A 20,593-nucleotide genomic window follows, 5' to 3' on the forward strand; every position below is an offset into this window, starting at 1 on the left:
AAAAAACTTTTGATAAAGAATTCCCACCAAAATGCTGATGGATGTGTCCATAAGATTCCTTGTAAAATTTGCAATAAAGTTTATTATGGTCATACTGGTAAAAATCTCGAACTAAGATTAAAACAACATATATATAGCATTAGAACTGGACAAGATTCCAATGCTCTATTTATTCATGTAAGAGATTTTAACCATCCAATTGATTTTCAAAAAGTTGAGAAAGTAGTATCAAGCAAGTCCATGGTCGACAGGAATAAAATTGAATCTTGTTTCATAAAAAGCAGTTTTGACAATAATATAAATATTTATAATTAATAGAATTTGGGAAGAATTTAATAATACTCAAGACAAATAATAATTTTTTAAATTTTCTTGGGTAGAATAGTTTGTTGGTGGGTTGTGTGAAGGACCTGTCCAGTTGGGGCGGTGCATGTCAGGTGTTTAACTGTTGTGGGATCTGATAGTGAGGTGTTGGCAAGACCCCTTATATACCTTCCTTGGATGCTTTACTTTCATAGTTCCTTGATAATGTGAGTAGTCACGAAAGCGCTTGGAATTTCTCTATTCTTTCACAGTGGTTGTTTTGCATATTCTGAAATCACCTGTTTACTGTGATCTTATTATATTAATGTATACCACACGACTCTTCAGAATGTTCTCGATAAGCTTTCCTAATAATATATCTTTTGTTTCCCAGTTTTCTTCTGCACTGATCAAGACCCACAAGTTAAAAATTTGACTAAATTTTTTTAAAAAATTGTTTAAATGAACAAGTTCTGCCCAAGTCTCTTTTATCCAATAGACTCCTTGACATGAGAGATCGTCCTTTTGATGATTTTATGAGAATTATTCTTCAGAAACATATTGAAAAAACTAAAATACAGGAGAAGGAAGCATTCAAAATATTGAGAAACAAAAAATACTCTTTTAATCAGGCCATTCCATCAGAATGGAAACACAGAATGTTGGATCATTGCTATAATAAACTCAGAAGAATATGTAATGAACACAAATATATACATATATATATATATATATATATATATATATATATATATATATATATATATATATATATATATATATATACAGTGGACCCCCGCTTAACGATCACCTCCAAATGCGACCAATTATGTAAGTGTATTTAAGTAAGTGCGTTTGTACGTGTATGTCTGGGGGTCTGAAATGGACTAATCTACTTCACAATATTCCTTATGGGAAAAAATTCGGTCAGTACTGGCACCTGAACATACTACTGGAATGAAAAAAGTTCGTTAACCGGGGGTCCACTGTATATATATATATATATATATATATATATATATATATATATATGTCATGCCGAATATGTAAAACTGGTCATTTAGCAAGAACTCATTAAAAATTAAGTCCTTTCTGAAACTTTCTCTTATACGTTTAAAGATATATTTTTTCATTAATGTTAATGCAAAAATTTTTAATTTTGCACCAAAAGAATCTTAGAAAACTTACCTAACCTTATTATAACAGGAGCAATTTATTTTAGCCTAACCCAACTAAATATATTTTAAATACATTTACAGTAATTTAATACTAAACAAACACGATCAAAAATATTTTTTCTCGCTAGGTTCAGAATGATTTTGGCAAAATTATTGCATACACAAATTTTCACTTGGCCTATATGGCAAAATGAACGTTGCTATTTAAGCCAAGATCGCAAGTTCTGCCTATTCGGCACGACATATATATATATATATATAATATATATAAATATAATATATATATATATATATATATATATATATATATATAATATATATAAATATAATATATATATATAAATATATATATATATATATATATATATATATATATATATATATATATATATATATATATATATATATATATATATATGTAAACAAACACAGTGAAATATATTTTTTTGTTAGGTTCAGAATGATTTTGGTGAAATTATTGCATACACAAATTTTCACTTGTCCTATATGGCAAGATGAGCTTTGCTTTTTAAGCCAAGATCACAAGTTCTGCCTATTCGGCACGACATACATATATATATGAATAAAAAGAACATTATTTTTATAGATTTTGTATTATAATTATTATTTAGACCTTTTTGACCTACTAATGATCTTGTCTTTTTACTTACATATAAAACCTTAAAGACATTACAACATTTACTACAATATTTATAAAAAAAATTACAGATTTATTACTGATATTTCCCAGATTTATTACAGATTTTACATAAGTTTCTTGTGTTCAGACATGATCTGCAGCAACAATACCACAGGCTGGGTTAGAACCCACGATCAGAGTCATATAACACAAGACTGACATGCTAGTCACTTGCAATCATCTCATTACAATTTCGTGATTCATCTGCAGCAACATTTGCTTCACGTGTTGACGTGTTTGTACAACTGGAACAACACCTGAAGTACCACATAGACTGATCACTGAAACAATAAATTGTTGTTATATTCATTAAGAAACACTTAACTTACAAGGGTGACACAGTACCTAGGAAACAGAAAGTATTCAGGTTTGATCAAAGAAAAGAAACCTCTATTTCTAAGATGGAGATTTCTTCACTGGCATCATGGCGTCCATTTTATGGGTGAATGTATTATAGAAAACTTCTCGGTCATCAGACAAATGAGGGACATCAAACACTAGTAAATAACTGACTAAATAACTACCAAAGATCTTGTAAATTTCTCTCATAATTATCTTTAATAATAATTTTCCCAGATTTAATGAAGCCTTTAATTTGTCATCAAGTAAAATTTCTTCAGAGAAAAAATCTTGTCCACACTACTGAACATTTTTCTCGACTTATGAAAAAGGTCTTGATAATAAATTTGTCAATTAAGTAAAAATTAAGCAGCATTAACATGCTAAGGAATTAATACTTGCACTAAGAAAAATCTGAATTTATCCAAATTGTTCAAATTTAGTTTATGTTGCAGAATGTAATATTTGATGAACAAGACACATGAACAATCTTAAGTTTCTTTATCACTGAAACTTTCCAGTAACGATGAACTTTCTCACTCCATCACTGAGAGTATATTCTGGAGACAGTGGAAGAAGTGGAGAAGTAATTATGAGGTGATCAGTCCCTCAAACTTATACTGGTGCCACAGGACAGGTGCAGCAGTCAAGAACACCATTACAGGTGGGTGGGACCCACTAGTGTTAGTAGGTCATGACTAACACCATTGCAGGTGGGTGAAACACACTAGTGGAAGTTGGTCATGACGAGCACCATTACAGAGGGTGGAACACACTAGTGGAAGATGGTCATGTCTAAGAGTTAAGCCAAAGGTTAGCAACTAAGTTGTAGAAAATATCTTGTTATATAAAAAATCCTCTATAGCTCTACTTTTAATCTCTAGCCGAACTCTTCTAATAACTTACCTTTGTAGAGGAATAATGTCCATCTGGAATGGTGACTTTAATTACTTCATCTTTCCTCTAGTCACAATAGGTATATATTCTCAAGCATTTGCTATAGATATATGAAGGATCAGGAGTTCAACATTTTCTACCAAGGCTTAGGTAGTGAATAAATGAAATTAATAAATAAATACATTTATTTCTTCACGTACATGTAAGTGGTATACAGTCCTAGGTGACATCAGTGATATACTGCTATATAGTAAGCCGCTTGTTATGCAAAGCATTTCCTGTAAATTAAGTCAATTTTGTCCCAGTATACTACCTACACCAGACCACTAACACCCAGGTACCTATTTTACTGATGTGTGAACATAGGCAACCAGTGTAAGGAAACACGCTCAGTGTCCCAACTCTTGCCAAGAATCGAAACCGGACACTTACCGTGTGAAGTGAAAGCTTTTGCCACCAGGCCACAGACCACCCTGTTAAACATTTCCTGATTATAACTTCCATTTACTCTTCACGTAAATGGTGAAATTCCTGTGTAATGATCAAACCAACGTGGACCACAATAGTTAAATACAACAACTTTTCAGTATTGTAAACCTTCAATATAATATCTGCCAAATGTGTTGAGAATGAAAGTTGACAGGAAACAGTCTAAAGAGAGATATCAAAGGAATCATAGACACTGTTACTTAAGATTATATTAATAAAATTCTTTATTATGACATGAAAAGTGAGATTAATAAGTTGAGGAAGCCTGGGGAACAAATGAATTTGATAGATAAAAATATGTGAAGAGAATTATTAAATGGAGAGTTAGAGGTATCTGGAAGATGGAGGGAATATTTTGAAGAATTGTTAAATGTTGGTGAAGATAGGGAAACTGTGATTTCATCTTTAGGACAAGGAGAAATAACATCTAATAGGAGTGAGGAAGAGACAGTTGTGAGCGTGGGGGAAGTGCATGAGGCAGTGGGTAGAATGAAAGGGGGTAAAGCAGCTGGGATTGATGGGATAAAATGTAAATGTTAACAGTAGGTAGGGATATAGTTTTGAAGTGGTGGGTTAATCTATTTAATAAATGTTTGGAAGAGGGTACGGTACCTACGGATTGGCAGAAAGCATGCATAGTTGCTATGTAGGGGAATAAGTCTGATGAATATATCTAGTAAAGTGAAAGAATTAAGAGTAAGATGGAGAGTAGGACTGCAGTCAAGTTGGGATGGCCCCATAGCTGGAAAGGTGCTTGCTAACGTGCTTAGGGCTGTAACATCAGACATTGAGAGACTGCCCATCTCAAAGCTGTGAGTGCACCTCTCTCTGGGGACTTCCTGCAAACAGTTCCCATTCTGGCAATGAGAATATGCCTCAACTCTAAGACCATCCGTATTGCAGTGACTCTGCGCCTTGTTATTCCAATTCATACAGAAAATATGTGTATTTGCAGTGATGTGCAGGCTGACTAATATGATCTATATAGTCTTAACTGTCCCAGAAGCAAGGGCTGGCTTGTAAGACACAATGACGTCAACTACATCATTAAGAGAACCCTTGCTGCAACTGGATGCCCATCCGAGAGAGAGCCCTAATCACTAGCAGCCAACAACACTCACAACCCAGCAAACTGCCAGGATGGGATTACCATCTGTCCTTGGAAGAATGGTAAGCTCTTAGCATGGGATTATAATTGTGTGTCGACACTGGCTGACACCTCCATTCATTACGGTGTCGGGCGACAGGCAGGAGTTGCTGATCACAGGGAGGAGTAAAAGATCAGCAAGTACAGGGACATAAGGCAACAGTATCAATTCGTCTCAGTGAGATCAGAGACTTTGGGATCATGGGGAAAAATGCCACACGTTTCCTTAAAGAACTGGGTTCCAGATTCATCGACACCAACAGGTATCCAAGGGCAGTCACTTTCATGTTTCACTGCCTCAGCATGGGCATCCAGAGGGGAAATGCTTGTTGCATACTTGGTTCGCATCCAGCTTCAGAGGAGCTGGAGGAGATTCATAATCTTTGATATTTTGTACCAATGTATTCATGTTTGTGTTTTCAGTTAATGTATTCTGTTTATCAACAAAATTTCATATAAATATAAAATATAGGAGGTGGTAGAAGAAGAAAATATTCAAACAGGTCTGGGGAGAACCTTGAGTTTCCCCTGAGGTAGGTTTATTGTCTTCTCTGAGGATGAGGGTCCTCGGTAAAGTTCTGAAAGTGTTGCCTCCCTCTGTCTGTCTGTCTGTCTGTCTGTCTCTCTCTCTCTCTCTCTCTCTCTCTCTCTCTCTCTCTCTCTCTCTCTCTCTCTCTCTCTCTCTCTCTCTCTCTCTCTCTCTCTCTCTCTCTCGCTCTCTCGCTCTCTGTCTGGCCTTCATCTGTCTGAATTCTCATCATTAGCTTCAAATTGTCCGCAAACAGGGAGACTTCTGAGTTTATCCCTTCTCTCATGCCATTCACATATACGAGAAACCACATCAGTCCCAGAACTGACCCTTGTGGAACCCCGCTCATCACAGGCGCCCACTCTGATACCTTGTCACGTACAATGACTCGTTGTTTCCTCCTTGTCAGGTATTCTCCGATCCATTGCAGTGCCTTCCTGTTATACCTGCCTGGCTCTCCAGCTTGTGCACTAATCTCTTGCATGGAATTGTTCCAAAAAGCTTCATGCATTCCAAGAAAATGCAGTCTACCCACCCCTCTCTCTTGCCTTACTGCCATCACCTTCTCATAGAACTCCAGTAGGTTTGTGACAGAGGATTTCCCTTCCCTGAAACCTTGCTGGTTGTCATGTTTAAACTCATTCCATTCTTGGTGTTTCACCACTCCTCTCCTGGTAATCTTCTCTTGGTAATCTTCTCCATGATTTTGCATACTATACACGTTAGCGACACTGATTGGTAGTTTAATGTTGCGTCTCCTTTCTTAAAAATTGGGATTACATTTGGTGTTTTCCACTCCTCAGGTAGTCGCTCTGTTTCGATAGATATGTTAAAGATTGTTGCTACCTCTCTCTGGACCTGTGGAGAAATACTGCTAGGCCTTATTGCCTTTGAAGTATCTAGTTCACATAACAGCCTCCTTACCTCCTCCTTGGTTATAAGTATTGTGTCCAGCACTTGACGGTGTACTCCACCACTCCGGCTTTTTGGGGTCCTTTCTGTCTCCACTATAATTAATTCTTTAAATCTCTTGTTGACCTGCTCAAACACTTCCCTCCTTTCTTCCTCAGTCTGATTACCTGGTCCTCAGCCGTTGTTTTCCTCCTGATGTGACTCTACAACAGCATGGGTCTGACTTGGCTTTTGCTGCTGTGTCATTTTCTTATTGTTGCTGGGATTCCCTCCTTATCTGTGTGGAGAAATTTTCTCCAAGAGAGGGATATCAGCCCCCTTCAGCCTTTTTCAGCCCTGAGGGGCCTAGCCCTCTCAGAAGGGGCAAGCATCTTGTTTACTTCCACATCAAGTAATTACAAACATATGTTTAACCAGCGTGTACCAGTCATAGGTCATGTGACTTCTTTGCAGAAATCAAGTGTTGCAACTAATTTGAGTTAACAAGAGTAAATAATCTCTGTACGGCAACAGGAAAGGTACAGGGAAACTTCTACCTCAGTTTATTCACATGTGGGACATAATGAACTCTAAATGATTGAGACCTATCAAGAAATCAAGCATTTGTGTAGCAAATTGTTGCAGTTTAGCAAGGAAGGCAGATCTGCTTGTATCAGGAAATCCTTTACATGAGGACAAGTCAGGCCAGCTGGGCGTGTTGCGGGGTAGATTTCTTTTAGACTTAGTCGAGGCAACTCGTGCATCACACTGTAATGAAGACTATAGTGATCGCACGTTTGTGTGCATAAAAGAATCTCAAAGAACACAGCAGACACTTACAGAGAAGTGACAACAGCTTCTTTAGTGATATGACTGTGAATGATAAACAATACTTGATGAACAGTGTGTAACAACGAGTGTTTCTTGACGGAGTGTATTGCGACATTCTTCAAATAACATGTCTGCTTCAATCATGACCCCTATATCCGAGTCACATATGGGTCCAACGCAGACACCCAGGTAGATCTAGTAATTAATGAGATTAGATAGGTCAGCTGCACAGCAGATAGCTGGTTCATTTCTCACTAGATTTATTGTTCACTCGGTTATAGGCTGGCTTCTTAGCCCAACACAAGTAAGTATAGATTTCCGTCAGCATTCCAATAACCCTTTGACTGTTGCAGGCCCCTTTCTGAAACTGTCATTCTATGTTGCAAAATATTCGAAAAAAAATTATTTTTCCTTATGAAAATGTTAACATTATTTTTCTGAGTGTTTTATTCCCCCCAAATTTTTTTTGCCATCAGTACTTACCGAGATATAGAGCCATGAAGTTTGCAGAAAATGAGCCACGTATGGCAACAGCGGCGACTGCCGCTCACCTGGTAAACTTTAGTTTACTTGTATTTGAAGGTTTTTTGTTTTTTCACTATTTTATTTTTTCACATAACTTATGTGGCCTATGAGACCAAAGTAAGGTGCAATGTATATATATACACTCGTTGTATACAACACAATAAGCACACAAACATAATTATCAATATATTGTTTACAAAACTTGTTTACGAAAACAAACAATACAAAAAAATTTTTATTACTTTTGTTCTATAATATATATACCAATGTACAGTCACTGAACATATTCCTAGAAGTTCTGCAGCTTGTGGAACTCTTTGAAATATGGTGTCATACACAATGGTGTTTTACACTCTCACATATAAAACATGGTGTCATACACAATGGTGTTTTACACTCCTCACACATAAAACCAGTGTGTGTGCATTTTTGAGCACTTTTTTTATGTGCAAAGACAAAATACCTTGTCTGAGCAGTTTTCTTCAAAGTATTAGCAGGCAGTTGTGTTATATAGTTACCCTAGGTAAATGGTTGTGTGTCATTATTCCTTCCTTCCTACTTTCATGATGACACAGTCTTGTGGCTCTCTCTGAGACAGAGAGCTAGACCGATAGACAGGGAGCTTGACAGACAGACAAATAGACAGACAGAAATGTTTGTGTACCAGTAAAAACAAAGGGAGAGCGATGGGCATCTAATCTTTCCTTATCAGCTCCACCCTCCTTTACACTCATCAAATGTCAGCTATTATCAGATGTTATCTCACCTTATCTTGTCACTGTTGTGGAGTGAACTGTTTTCTATGCTTCAAGGGAACATGTTATTACATATTATTATTAGTAGTGGTATTCTTCTCCTTCTCCTCCTCCTTCTCCTCCTTCTTCTCCTCCTTCTTCTCCTTCTTCTTCTCCTTCTTCTCCTCCTTCTTCTCCTCCTTCTTCTTCTCCTTCTTCTCCTTCTTCTTCTCCTCCTTCTTCTCCTCCTTCTTCTCCTCCTTCTTCTCCTCCTTCTTCTTCTCCTCCTTCTTCTCCTCCTTCTTCTCCTCCTTCTTCTCCTCCTCCTTCTTCTTCTCCTCCTTCTTCTCCTCCTTCTTCTTCTTCTCCTCCTTCTTCTCCTCCTTCTTCTTCTCCTCCTTCTTCTTCTCCTCCTCCTTCTTCTCCTTTTTCTCCTCCTCCTCCTCCTTGTCTTGTGTGCCAGTGTGTGGCTTATAATTGTTTTGAGTCAGGAGTCAGCAGCTGTCAAAATGACATATTATCTCATTACTCACTCCCCCTCCCGCCTGTCAGAACTATGGGGTGGGATGCTGCTTCCCCTCCATTCTATCTAATTATCTTTCTCCATCATTCTATCTCTTTCAATCTGTCTCTCTCCCTCTCTCTGTCTGTCTATCTCTGTCTCACAGGTACACATAAAGTGCTATACTCTGCTTGAAGATGTGAGTAAACGTGATGATGACACAGTCTTGTGGCTCTCTCTGAGAGCTTGGCAGACAGACAAATAGACAGACAGAAATGTTTGTGTACCAGCAAAAACAAAGGGAGGGCGATGGTCATCTAAACTTTCCTTATCAGCTCCACCCTCCTTTACGCTCATCAAAGTCAGCTCTTATCAGATGTTATCTCCCCTTATCTTGTCACTGTCATGGGGTGAGCTGTTTTTTTCTTGCTTCAAGGGAACAATATTATTACATCTTCTTCTTTTTCTTCTTCTTCCTCCTCCTCCTCCTCCTCCTCCTCCTCCTCCTCCTCCTTCTCTTCCTCATTCTCCTCCTAATCCTCATCCTCCTGCTCTTCTCCTCCTCCTCTTACTCTTCCTCCTCCTCCTCCTCTTCCTCCTCCTCTTCTCCTCCTCCTATTCCTCCTCCTCCTCCTCCTCCTCCTCTTCCTCCTCCTCCACTTCTCCTACTCTTCCTCTTCCTCCTCCTCATCTTCTCCTTTTCCTCTTCCTCCTCCTCCTCTTCCTCCTCCTCATCTTCCTCCTCCTCCTCCTCTTCTCCTCCTCCTCTTCCTCTTTCTCCTCTTCCTCTTCCTCCTCCTCCTCGTCTCCTCCTCCTCTTCCTCTTCATCCTCCTCCTTCTCTTCCTCCCCCTCCTCCTCCTCTTCCTCCTCTTCTTCCTCCTCCTCCTCCATTGCTTTTGGTCTCAAACTCTTGGAAATCATGAAACTGATCTTCACTGACACTTCCATCTGTGTTAGAGCATCACTTGGAAAGAGAAGAGTCCCAGATTTGCTGGGGAGTCACATATTTCTTACCGCTAGACATGCTGAAAAAGGACAACTAAATGGCATCCCCACAATGCACCACTGGCTTCCCGATTTTTTGATATGGTGCACACTGACCATGGAGACCCATTCTCTCACATGTGAGCCTACAAGCTTTCTCCTGCTTGATTTGAAGCTGCTAGAATTTATGTGTATAAATACATCAGAAACAGTGGTGCATATATACACCGTAAACAGCCAAAGGGTTAATGAAATACTGACACAACTCTCCCTAGGGGTAATTATACTTACACAGCATTTTTCTCACACAGCCCTTAGGGAGTGCATACAACAGCTTTTCAAGATATCGCCTACAGGGACGGCTGTGTAGGCGAGAGCTTAAAAATCTGTGTATATTCATATCTGGCTCTGGTGTGTATGCATGTGTGTTTATGTGAATGTGATTGCAGGGTTTGAGTCACAGCTCCTGGCCCTGCCATGTATGTGTGTGTATGCAAAACATCCACCATGATAAGATAGTGAACTTCTTAGTGCTTTCATGATTTGTCACATTATCAAGGAAGTGCAAAAATAATAGCAGAAGTCTTGTAAGGCTGAGATATCACCTCACATATGACTGTACAGCCGACCCAGTATGAAGCAGGTTGGAGGGTCAATATACATGTCAAGTTAAAATTATACACATCATGTCATGCATGGCTTAAATTCTTCAAATTATTATATAAATTAATGTAATTTACATAACCCAGAACAAATAATCTAATTAAAATCAGTACTATTTTTCATTAATTTTGATTCAATTATATGTGTTTCAACAATGGACTTGCTTGATACAACTTTCTTGGCCTTTTGAAAATCAATTGTGAGATCTAAATCTCTCACAAGAATAAACAAAGCATTTGATTCTTGTACAGTTCTAATGTTATATTTATGTTGTTGTGATCTTAGTTCAAGTTTTTTTTCCAGTTTAATTATAATAATCTTTATTGCATTTTTTACATAGGAATCTTATAAACAAAGCCATCAGCATTTTTTGGAAAATTCTTAATCAAATGTTCTTTTACTTATAAAGATTTTTTAATACAACTTGTATTTTAAAATTCTCAAGTAGAGAAGGTACATGAAGACAGTTTCCATTGTAAAGCAGAACCAACATATTCTTGCTTAAATTTGTTTGTTTATCCTTTTCGATTTGTAAAATATATGTCTGACAGTTTTTAAGAATTTATCAATATTTTATGGTATATTAGATCATTATCTATTTCATAAATCTTCAAAAATTCTTCCATCACTGTCTTTTGCCGTTAACAGGGATTAAAGAATATCCATACTTATTCACTAATCTCAAAATCTAATTCTCTAAAGCCAGAATATGAAAAGTACCAACATTCTCACCTGCCAAAAGCTTCACTTTCTTGTAGAGTTTGTGGTAATTCACAGCCAACAGTCTCTGGCAGGAAGACAGTAAGACAACCAGAGACTAGTGACAACACACCAAATATAAGTAGTGGTAATGGCGTGTATATGTCAGCCTGTGGAAGACGTAAAATATAAGTAGTGGTAATGGCGTGTATATATCATCCTGTGGAAGATGTATAATATAATTAGTGGTAATGGCTTGTATATATCAGCCTGTGGAAGACGTAAAATATAATTAGTGGTAATGGCGTGTATATATCAGCCTGTGGAAGACGTAAAATGTAAGTAGTGGTAATGGTGTGTATATATCAGCCTGTGGAAGACGTAAAATGTAAGTAGTGGTAATGGCGTGTATATATCAGCCTGTCGAAGACGTAAAATGTAAGTAGTGTTAATGGCCTGTATATGTCAGCCTGTGGAAGACGTAAAATGTAAGTAGTATTAATGGCGTGTATATATCAGCCTGTTGAAGACGTAAAATAAACGTAGTCGTAAAGGCGTGTATATATTATCCTGTGGAAGACGTAACATATAAGCAACGGTAATGGTGTGTATATGTCTTCTTGTGGAAGACGTAAAAAAAAAACACATTATCATTCAATAAGATTTTTTTCGACATCTGAAAACATCAAAAATATGGATGAAAAACATACCTAACCACAATAAAATTTGTGCAGTATAATATATTCTGTAAAGTGAATAATTAAGAGCACAGAACTTCCAGAATGGTAAAAAATAAGAATTATCTATATGATTAATGGATCAAGTAAAGATCATTCCTGATGGATACAGTGATCACCATTATCATCATTAGTTAAACCCAGTGTTGGTCTAACAGTCTTAAAGCAGACTTAATCAATCAATTTAATCATCTACAAGAGATCTGACTAAAATTTAATTCCTTAGAGTTTTTCAACTCTCGGAAATGTCACTATTTTTGGCGAAAGGTTTATTCCCACCTTTACTTTATCAAGCAGTGATCAATGACTTCCATAAGTTTTTCACTTTTAATTCATTATAATGAGATGTGTTTTGGTCACTGTTGCATAACCTTCGTCCAGTGTATCTCCATCCAGGCGACTAAAATAGTGCAGAGTGAGGCATAAGTTTGTAGTGCAGGTAAACATCAGCAATGAAGAAATGAAGCATATTAGGAGAAGCAGTTGCAAGTTATCACATATGTAAAGGAAGAGGTAAGTATGACTCACGAAATCGTAATGACACAATTGCAAACAAACTATACCATGGACGATGATAGAACCCGCGATAAGAGAGTCTCAGAACTTCAGACCATTGCGTTAGCCAATGGGCCAGCTAGCCACAAGAAGATTCATCAAACTAGGTATATTTCTACATTATAGGAAGGTTAGCATATGCACTACCGTGACCACAAATGGAAGTTTTCACAGACAAATCTCCAGCTAGCGTGGCCGTGATGAATTCTAGCTCAAGTCCCTTCAAAGGCAGCAGGGAGGGAAACCTTAAGCCAGCCTCAGGTGTGTAACTATAAATATAAATGGCTTGTGTGATCACGTGAAACCTGAGTGCTTTAGAGTCTTTTTGAACAGATATAAGGTAGATGTGGCTTTTGTGCAGGAACATAATTTTAAGCTTGGTCGTGAATTAGTGGTGTCTGGTTACCAAGCTTTTGTATTGCCATCTGAGTGGTTGAAAGGGGGAGTGGGTATGTTGATCAGGGAGGTGAGCTCATTTGTTTTAGCACAGGAGTGAAGAGGGGAGGGGGAGAGTATTGCATGTGGAAGGTTGGTGGATGGGTAAGAAGGTGGTGTTTGTGTGTCTATATGCTCCAGCTGAAAGTGATGCGAAAGCGATGACGGATATTATGCGTGAAGAATTTGTGTACTTCCTACGCATGTTACCATCCATGGCAATTGTGGGGGAGGGATTGGAATTGTGTAGTTAAGAGGGCAGACGTGGAACCCAGGGGAGCGGGGTATTTTTCTTCAGTCTTAGGGGGCCTTTCAAGGGATCTCCAGTTAAGAGATGCATTTAGGAGAGGTGTTGAGAAATGGGTTTACCAACTAAGATATAATTTATAAATTTAAATATAGGGAACACTTAGCTGATAAAAGACAGCAAATCGTCTACACAACCGCCCCTGCAGACGAGATCTTGAATTGTTGTCATGATCATCTCTCAACGGGCTGGAATAGATCATAATTTGTAAGATTATAAATTACCCCTAGGGGGTGTTATGTCAGCATATTTCATTCACTGATTGCTGACAAATTACATACTTGTTTGGACTCAAAAGTCTGCACCTTACTGCCGACTATAGGTTGATTAAAAACTCCTTGCGACTCAAGAACTGCACAGCCCCTGTACTACAAGAAATTCATAACCTCCCTTGCTCTTGTAGCGTGAGCTATGGTGTTTTTCACACCTTCGACAGATATCGATGACTTGATAGAAGCTGAAGTGTCCTTGGATGTCCACTTCTTCCATAGTCTAGGAATACACACACTGGTACACTATGTTCCACAAGATTTGTCTTTATTGTTCACAATCTTATCACTAAAGAAGCTGATCACACTTCTTTTAAGTGTTTATTGTGTTTTATGAGACATTTTGTTCACACTAACGCAAAGATCGTTCTTTGTTGGTTATCCTGGCTTCAGTGTCACTCTCAGTAGAGTCAAAAGTAATCTGAAGACGCCACAATGCCCCACGCCGTTACTGCCCCTTGCACAAAGGAAAAGCTGACATAGTAGTTTTGCTTCCTTGCCACTTCCTCGATGAAACAAAGCAGAATGTTTAAATCTTCCTGTCTTAAGCATAGACAACAATGTCCACTATCTGTACTATGGTAATAAAGTGGGAGTAGGATTTTTCTTAATTGTCCTGCTAAGGTAAGAGATGGACTGTCTCTTATTAAGCTACACTTTGCAACACAAGACCGCAAGGAGCATCGAGCCATGTCGCATACTGGTACTGCATCTGGGATCAATTACTCATTGTAGCAGTAAACAAGATATTTGCCCCTTCTGAGAGGGCTGGGTCCCTCAGGGCTGAAAGGGGTTGAAGGGGCTGAAGGGGGCTGAAGGGGGCTGAAGGGGGCTGAAGGGGGTTGAAGGGGACTGATACCCCCCTTCTGGAGAAAATTTCTCCACACTGGGGGGTGGCGGAGGTTCGCTGCAGGTGAACTATTCATCACTTAACATTAATTTGATTTTCTCACTCGCCACCACTGCTGCTTGTCTTTTCTGAACAGCTTTAGTCTGTGTGGTTTCTGGAGAATCACTAATTTTGTTTTCAACACTGTGTAATTCTAACGGTACTAGTTTATTTATTGTCCGCTTATTCACTACAGCTTTGCTCAAAACATCAACCGTCCTGATGATTCTATTTGCATCAGGATATATGGTCACAATTTTTCCAAGTGGCCATTGGGACCTCGGACCATCATTGTCAATAATCACTATGTCACCAGGTCTTAAGGACTTATGATTTTCAGGAACACCAGCTCCATAGAAGTGTTCTCTCAATGAGGTGAGATAGTCTTCTCGCCAAATTTTCTCCCAACATTCAATCACTTTATTAAGGTGTTTGAATTTACGTCTGAGCTGCTCAGGTTCAAAATAAGTAGGATCCTTTATGATTTCTTTATCATTCATGGGAGGAACAGGTTCGAGCCTTCTGCCATGGAGTAAATGAGATGGACTTAACACTTCTAAATTGTCCAGACCATCGGTAACATAAGTTAGAGGCCTGTTGTTGACTCTATTTTCTATTTCAGTCACAACTGTACGGAATTCTTCTAAGTCGATTCTTTGACAATGAAGAGTCTTCCTTAAACAATGTTTTACAATGCCGATTATTCTTTCATAAAATCCGTCGTGCCATGGAGATTTAGGAGGAATGTATCTCCAACGACAACTGCTTTGATTCAGCATCTGTTGTACTTCTGCTTGATCAAAGATCTTGCTTATATAAGCAGCACCAGAAACAAAGTTCGTTGCATTATCTGAAATCATCAGTCTGGGACATGCCCTTCTGGCTACAAACCTTCTGAATAATTTGATAAAGGTTTCAGAAGACATGTCAGTGGCTGCTTGTAGATGTACTGCTCTAGTTGTAGCACAAATGAACAAACAGATGTACACCTTGATGGGAACTTTGTAAATTGTTTTGGTTAAAATTGTTGGTCCAGTGTAATCTACACCTGTCACCTCAAATGGAGTGATATGACAAACTCTTTCAGAGGGATATGGAGGTGGACCTGGATAGTAACATACTCGCATATCGTAGTGACGACAAGTAATACAGTCCTTTATTTGTTTTTTCACACTTTGTCTATCTTGAGGTATACAGTAGGATTCTTGTATATGACAAAGTGTGTCAGCTACCCCACCATGTAACACGTTACTGTGGGAGTTTTGAACAATCAGTTTGATTAGCCAATGATTCTTGGGGATCAATATTGGATATATTGCTTCTTTAGGTAGTGAAGAATTACGAATTCTTCCTCGACATCTTACAATCTTTTCTGAGTCGAGATAAAGCCCTAAAGAATTAATCATAACAGGTTTCTTTGGGGATTTATCTTGTGTTTCTAGAAATTTATATTCTGTAGAGAAAACATCTTTCTGTATTAGTTTCACCCAGTATTTAATGGGTTCAAGACTTTCATAATTAGGTTTTATTCCTTTAATGAATTTAAAGACAAGAGGTGTAACTCTTAAGAGTTTACCAAAAGATGAGTATTTAGATCCATCAATGACTATTTCTGTTGTGTCTGCAGTATTTACACAATTTATTTCTGCTGTGTTCAAGCAGACTGTTCTTCTGGCACAATGTGAGCTTTCTGCTGAGGCCAGTTATTTTCATTAGAGAGCCAGTTCGGTCTGTGGAGCCATAATTTATTATCCTCAAATTTCTTGAGTGGGACACCACGTGACAACATGTCAGCTGGATTCGCTTCAGTAGAGACGTGGAGAAAGAGATAATCTCTCTGCATCTCTTTTATTTCTGCTACTCTATTCTGTACATACACCAGCTTACTCTTATTATTTCTTAACCACTGGAGAACTGCTTCATTATCACTCCAGATCACGGTTTTTTTCAATAATGAGATGATCAAGTACTTTGTTCAGATAGACAGCTAATTTTGTACCTAAACAGAGTGCTTTCAGTTCCAATTGTGGTACTGTTCTGACCTTCAAGGGTGCTACCCTGGCATTTGAAGTAATTAGTGTACTTCCTTTAGCATTACTCATGTAAGCTACAGCGCCATAACCTCTGGTTGATGCATCACAGAACACATGTAATGTGTACTTGTTTCCCTCTTGACCTATTTGTCTGGGAAATTGAATTTGATGAAGTTGTTTAAACTCCTTGGATATTTCATCCCATGCTTGACTCATTTCTAGAGGCAAGTTCTCATCCCATCCAATTTTGAGCTTCCATGCATCTTGCATAAGCATTTTACCCTTTATGGTAATTGGTGAGACGAGTCTTAGAGGATCAAAACATTGTGATACCTCTGACAGTAAACTACGTTTAGTGAGTGTACTGCATGATTTATTGTTTATCTTTTTGAGATTCAAAGTATCTTCCTGTGTGTTCCAATTAAGTCCCAGCATATTGTTGCAATCAGGAATTTCAGCTTCACTGAAATCTTCTTTGATAAGTTCCCTTAATTGCATTGAATTTGTATTCCACATCCTTAGAGGCACATTTGCTTCCTTCATCTCCTTGTTAGCTTCTCTGTATAAGGATTTCAAATCCTCCTCTTTATTCACAGTACCTTGAAGATTGTCCGCATAGAAAATTTTCTTTAAGATTTCTTTGAAGGGACTTTCAGATTTCTTCAAATGTGTATTTTGAGTAGCTTCTAGTAAGAATGGAGAGGATATTGCACCAAATAATACTGATTTGAAATGATAAGCTTTCACAGGACTTTGAGGATCATGTGGATTTTCAGGCCACAAGAATCGAGTATAATCTCTATCTATTTCTTGTAGTCTTACTCTTAAGAAAGCTTTGGAAATATCAGCCGTGTAGGCATATGGGTTTGTGTGAAATTTCATAAGCACGTCTCCAAGCTTCTCAGTTAGTGAGGGTCTGGTCATCAGACAGTCATTAAGACTTGCTACATCTTTATTTGCACGTGCGCTGCAATTATATACAACACGTAGTGGAGTGGTTTCAGAATCTTTTCTGACTCAGTGGTGCGGGAGATAATGAGCTTCTGTCTTCAACTTATCTTCGACTATTTCCTCAATGAATTTATTGTCCAACTGTTCTTGTATGATATTATCATAAACAGTCAGTAGCTCTGGATTCTTCCTGAGCTCATGTACTTGTGCTTTCATTTGTCCGAAAGCCATGCGATAATTGCTAGGCAGATGTGGTGGATTTAATTTCCATGGTAACCTAACCAAATACTGTCCGTCTTTATAGTTGACAGTGTCCAAATATTGGTTATAAGTCTGAGACTCTTGTGGGCTTGGTTTATTTACATCAATACCTATCGCATCTAAATCCCACAACTTATCAACTGGTTCATTCATTTCTTCCAGTAATGATAATTTTTGCTGTGGTACATGATCAGTGGTTATTCTCGTAACTAGTACATTTTCCACTGAATCAATATCGGCTTCTTTCCCACTTTGAGAGGGAATGTGACCACATATCATGTGGCCTCCTGCTGTTTTCAGCAAGTGAACATCATGTTTACTTACTATATTTTGCACAAAACAGTGATAATAATCACTTCCAATGATTAAATCAATTGGACTAATTGTGTCCGTCTGTAAGTCAGGACAGGCTAACTTGACCTTAGCTGCTTTCAGTGCTGCAACTGTTTCTTTTAATCCCTGGATCTGCACAGACTTAGGCAAATCATCTACTACCACAGTTTCTACTGTCTTTTTCCTGTTTCCTAAACCAACAGTGGTTCTGGCTAGGTCATATGTCTGTTCACCAGAATTGTGGAAAAAACTAGCTATATCTAACTGTATTTTGGCATAGGGTTGTTTATTCAGTTTCTGCAACACTGTTCTTCAAATAGTGTTAGCACATTGGTTTTGTGTAATTTATTAGATAACTCAACTCGAGCTATCGGGAGAGCAGTTGCTTTAAACTTATCTCTCACATTTAATGCTGTTGCTTGTTGACTTCCTGATTCTGTGGAAGTCTGCTGCTGTTAAGCAAAAGTATTTGGGCATAATGCTGTATGATGCATACCCTTGCACTTCTTCAGTGAGCATTTTCCTCCCTTGTGTTCACCTAAACACTTGATGCACCTTTTCAGCTGATGAACACGTTGTTTACGTGCCTCCATTGATGTGTATTGACTACAATACTGTGCCCAATGTGTTCCATCACAAAGTACACAATTTGGAGTACGTTTATGTGTGACAGTTTGTTTACTGTCTGTTGTATTCACAGCTTGATAAATGCCTATATGGGATTTCCCATTCTATGGTTTAGTGAGAGTAGGTATACTCTTTTTAAACTGAGTTGAAGGTTTATTATCCACTGGATTTGTGGATTTTTCATCTTGTCTCATTGCTTGCATGCATGAAACTATTGTTTGTAAACCATTGCTAATTTCTTCACAAGTGAAATAGCATTTATTGAACATAATATTTAATCATTCAATAGTTTGTGGTGACAACTTATCTTGTACAATACCACTGATAAACCAATCACATTGCCTTACGTCATATTTAGCACCTAAAGATCTGAGACTATTCTCTAATGTGATTCTAAATGCTTGTAAGTCTGAAAAACAATGATTGTGTGGCTTCAAACTTGATATTAAGACTGCATGTCTAACTCTGGCCTTGTCAGCATCAAAGTATTTGTCTGCTAAGACATGTAAGGCTATTTGATAATTACCTTTAACTACCGGAAATGACTTAATCAGTTCATAGGGTTCTCCCTTCACAAGACATTTAAGATAATTGAACTTAGCAATCTCATCTATGTCAGTTCGTGAATTTACTATGGATTGAAAACCACTAATGAATTCTTCATAATTATGACCTTGGAAAATAGGTAATGACAATGTAGGTAAGCTTGGTAATGGGACACTTGTTGTTGTTACAGGTGTAACAGGTGTTTGACCACTAGTTACAGTAGGTGTCTTTGACAGAGTTTTGTGGTAGATAGCCTGTACTCCTGTCCACCTTAATTGTTGATTACTAAAAGTATCCAAAACATTTTTAATTTCATCCTCAGATGGATCTGATTCAAGAAATTTATTTTCATAATGTGTATAGTCTGAATTAATTATTTCCAGACATTGTGTAAGTAATTCAAATTTGACCTCAAGATCATCAAAATCTATGTTTGTATCTTGAGTTAATCCTATACAGACTGAAATTAGATTTTCTAACTGTGTAATCTTAGTCTTTAAAGACTGGAACTTAGCTTTCAAACAAGCCATTTTAATGGTATACTGAAAATTCCAGCACCACACTTAGAATGCTTAAAAAACACTGTACTGCTATAAACAGCTGAGTTTTTGTTATGCTTAAGTCAGCAATAAACGAGTCAGACACTACTGACCTACTAAGCTTAACCTCAGGGTCAATGACCATGAAGGGTACACTGTACATATGGCTGATGTTTATGGCTTGAGTTTGCTGTGTCAACCTGACCACAATGATTAATCGGTGACTTGATAGAAGCTGAAGTGTCCTTGGATGTCCACGTCTTCCATAGTCTAGGAATACACACACTGGTACACTTTTTTCCACAAGATTTGTCTTTATTGTTCACAATCTTATCACTAAAGAAGCTGATCACACTTCTCTTAAGTGTTTATTGTGTTTTATGTTTATGAGACACTTTGTTCACACTAACGCACAGATCATTCTTTGTTGGTTATCCTGACGTCAGTGTCACTCTCAGTAGAGTCAAAAGTAATCTGAAGATGCCACAACACCCCATGCCGTCACTGCCCCCAGCACAAAGGAAAAGCTGACCTAGTACTTTTGCTTCCTTGCCACTTCCTCCATGAAGCAAAGCAGAATGCTTGATTCTTGCTGTCTTAAGCATAGACAACAATATACACTATCTTTACCATGATAATAAAGTGAGAGCAGGATTTTCCTTAATTGTCCTGCTAAGGTAAGAGATGGACTGTCTCTT

At 37.9% G+C, this 20,593-nt stretch overlaps 1 protein-coding gene across 1 annotated transcript in view; it reads right to left on the bottom strand.

Moving 5' to 3' along the window:
- Positions 1-1,940: 1,940 nt before the first annotated feature.
- Positions 1,941-20,593, bottom strand: part of LOC128706080 (organic cation transporter protein-like) — a 254,773-nt gene continuing 236,120 nt past the window's right edge. The window contains exons 11-12 of the mRNA XM_070104211.1: positions 11,447-11,583; positions 1,941-2,462 (exon numbers count right to left, since the gene is read on the bottom strand). Of these exons, the coding sequence (XP_069960312.1) occupies positions 2,345-2,462; positions 11,447-11,583 (255 nt within the window). The 3' untranslated portion in view covers positions 1,941-2,344. The remainder of the gene's footprint in view (positions 2,463-11,446; positions 11,584-20,593) is intronic.

The sequence above is a fragment of the Cherax quadricarinatus genome, chromosome 89 (genome assembly GCF_038502225.1).
Source record: "Cherax quadricarinatus isolate ZL_2023a chromosome 89, ASM3850222v1, whole genome shotgun sequence".
NCBI lineage: Eukaryota > Metazoa > Arthropoda > Malacostraca > Decapoda > Parastacidae > Cherax > Cherax quadricarinatus.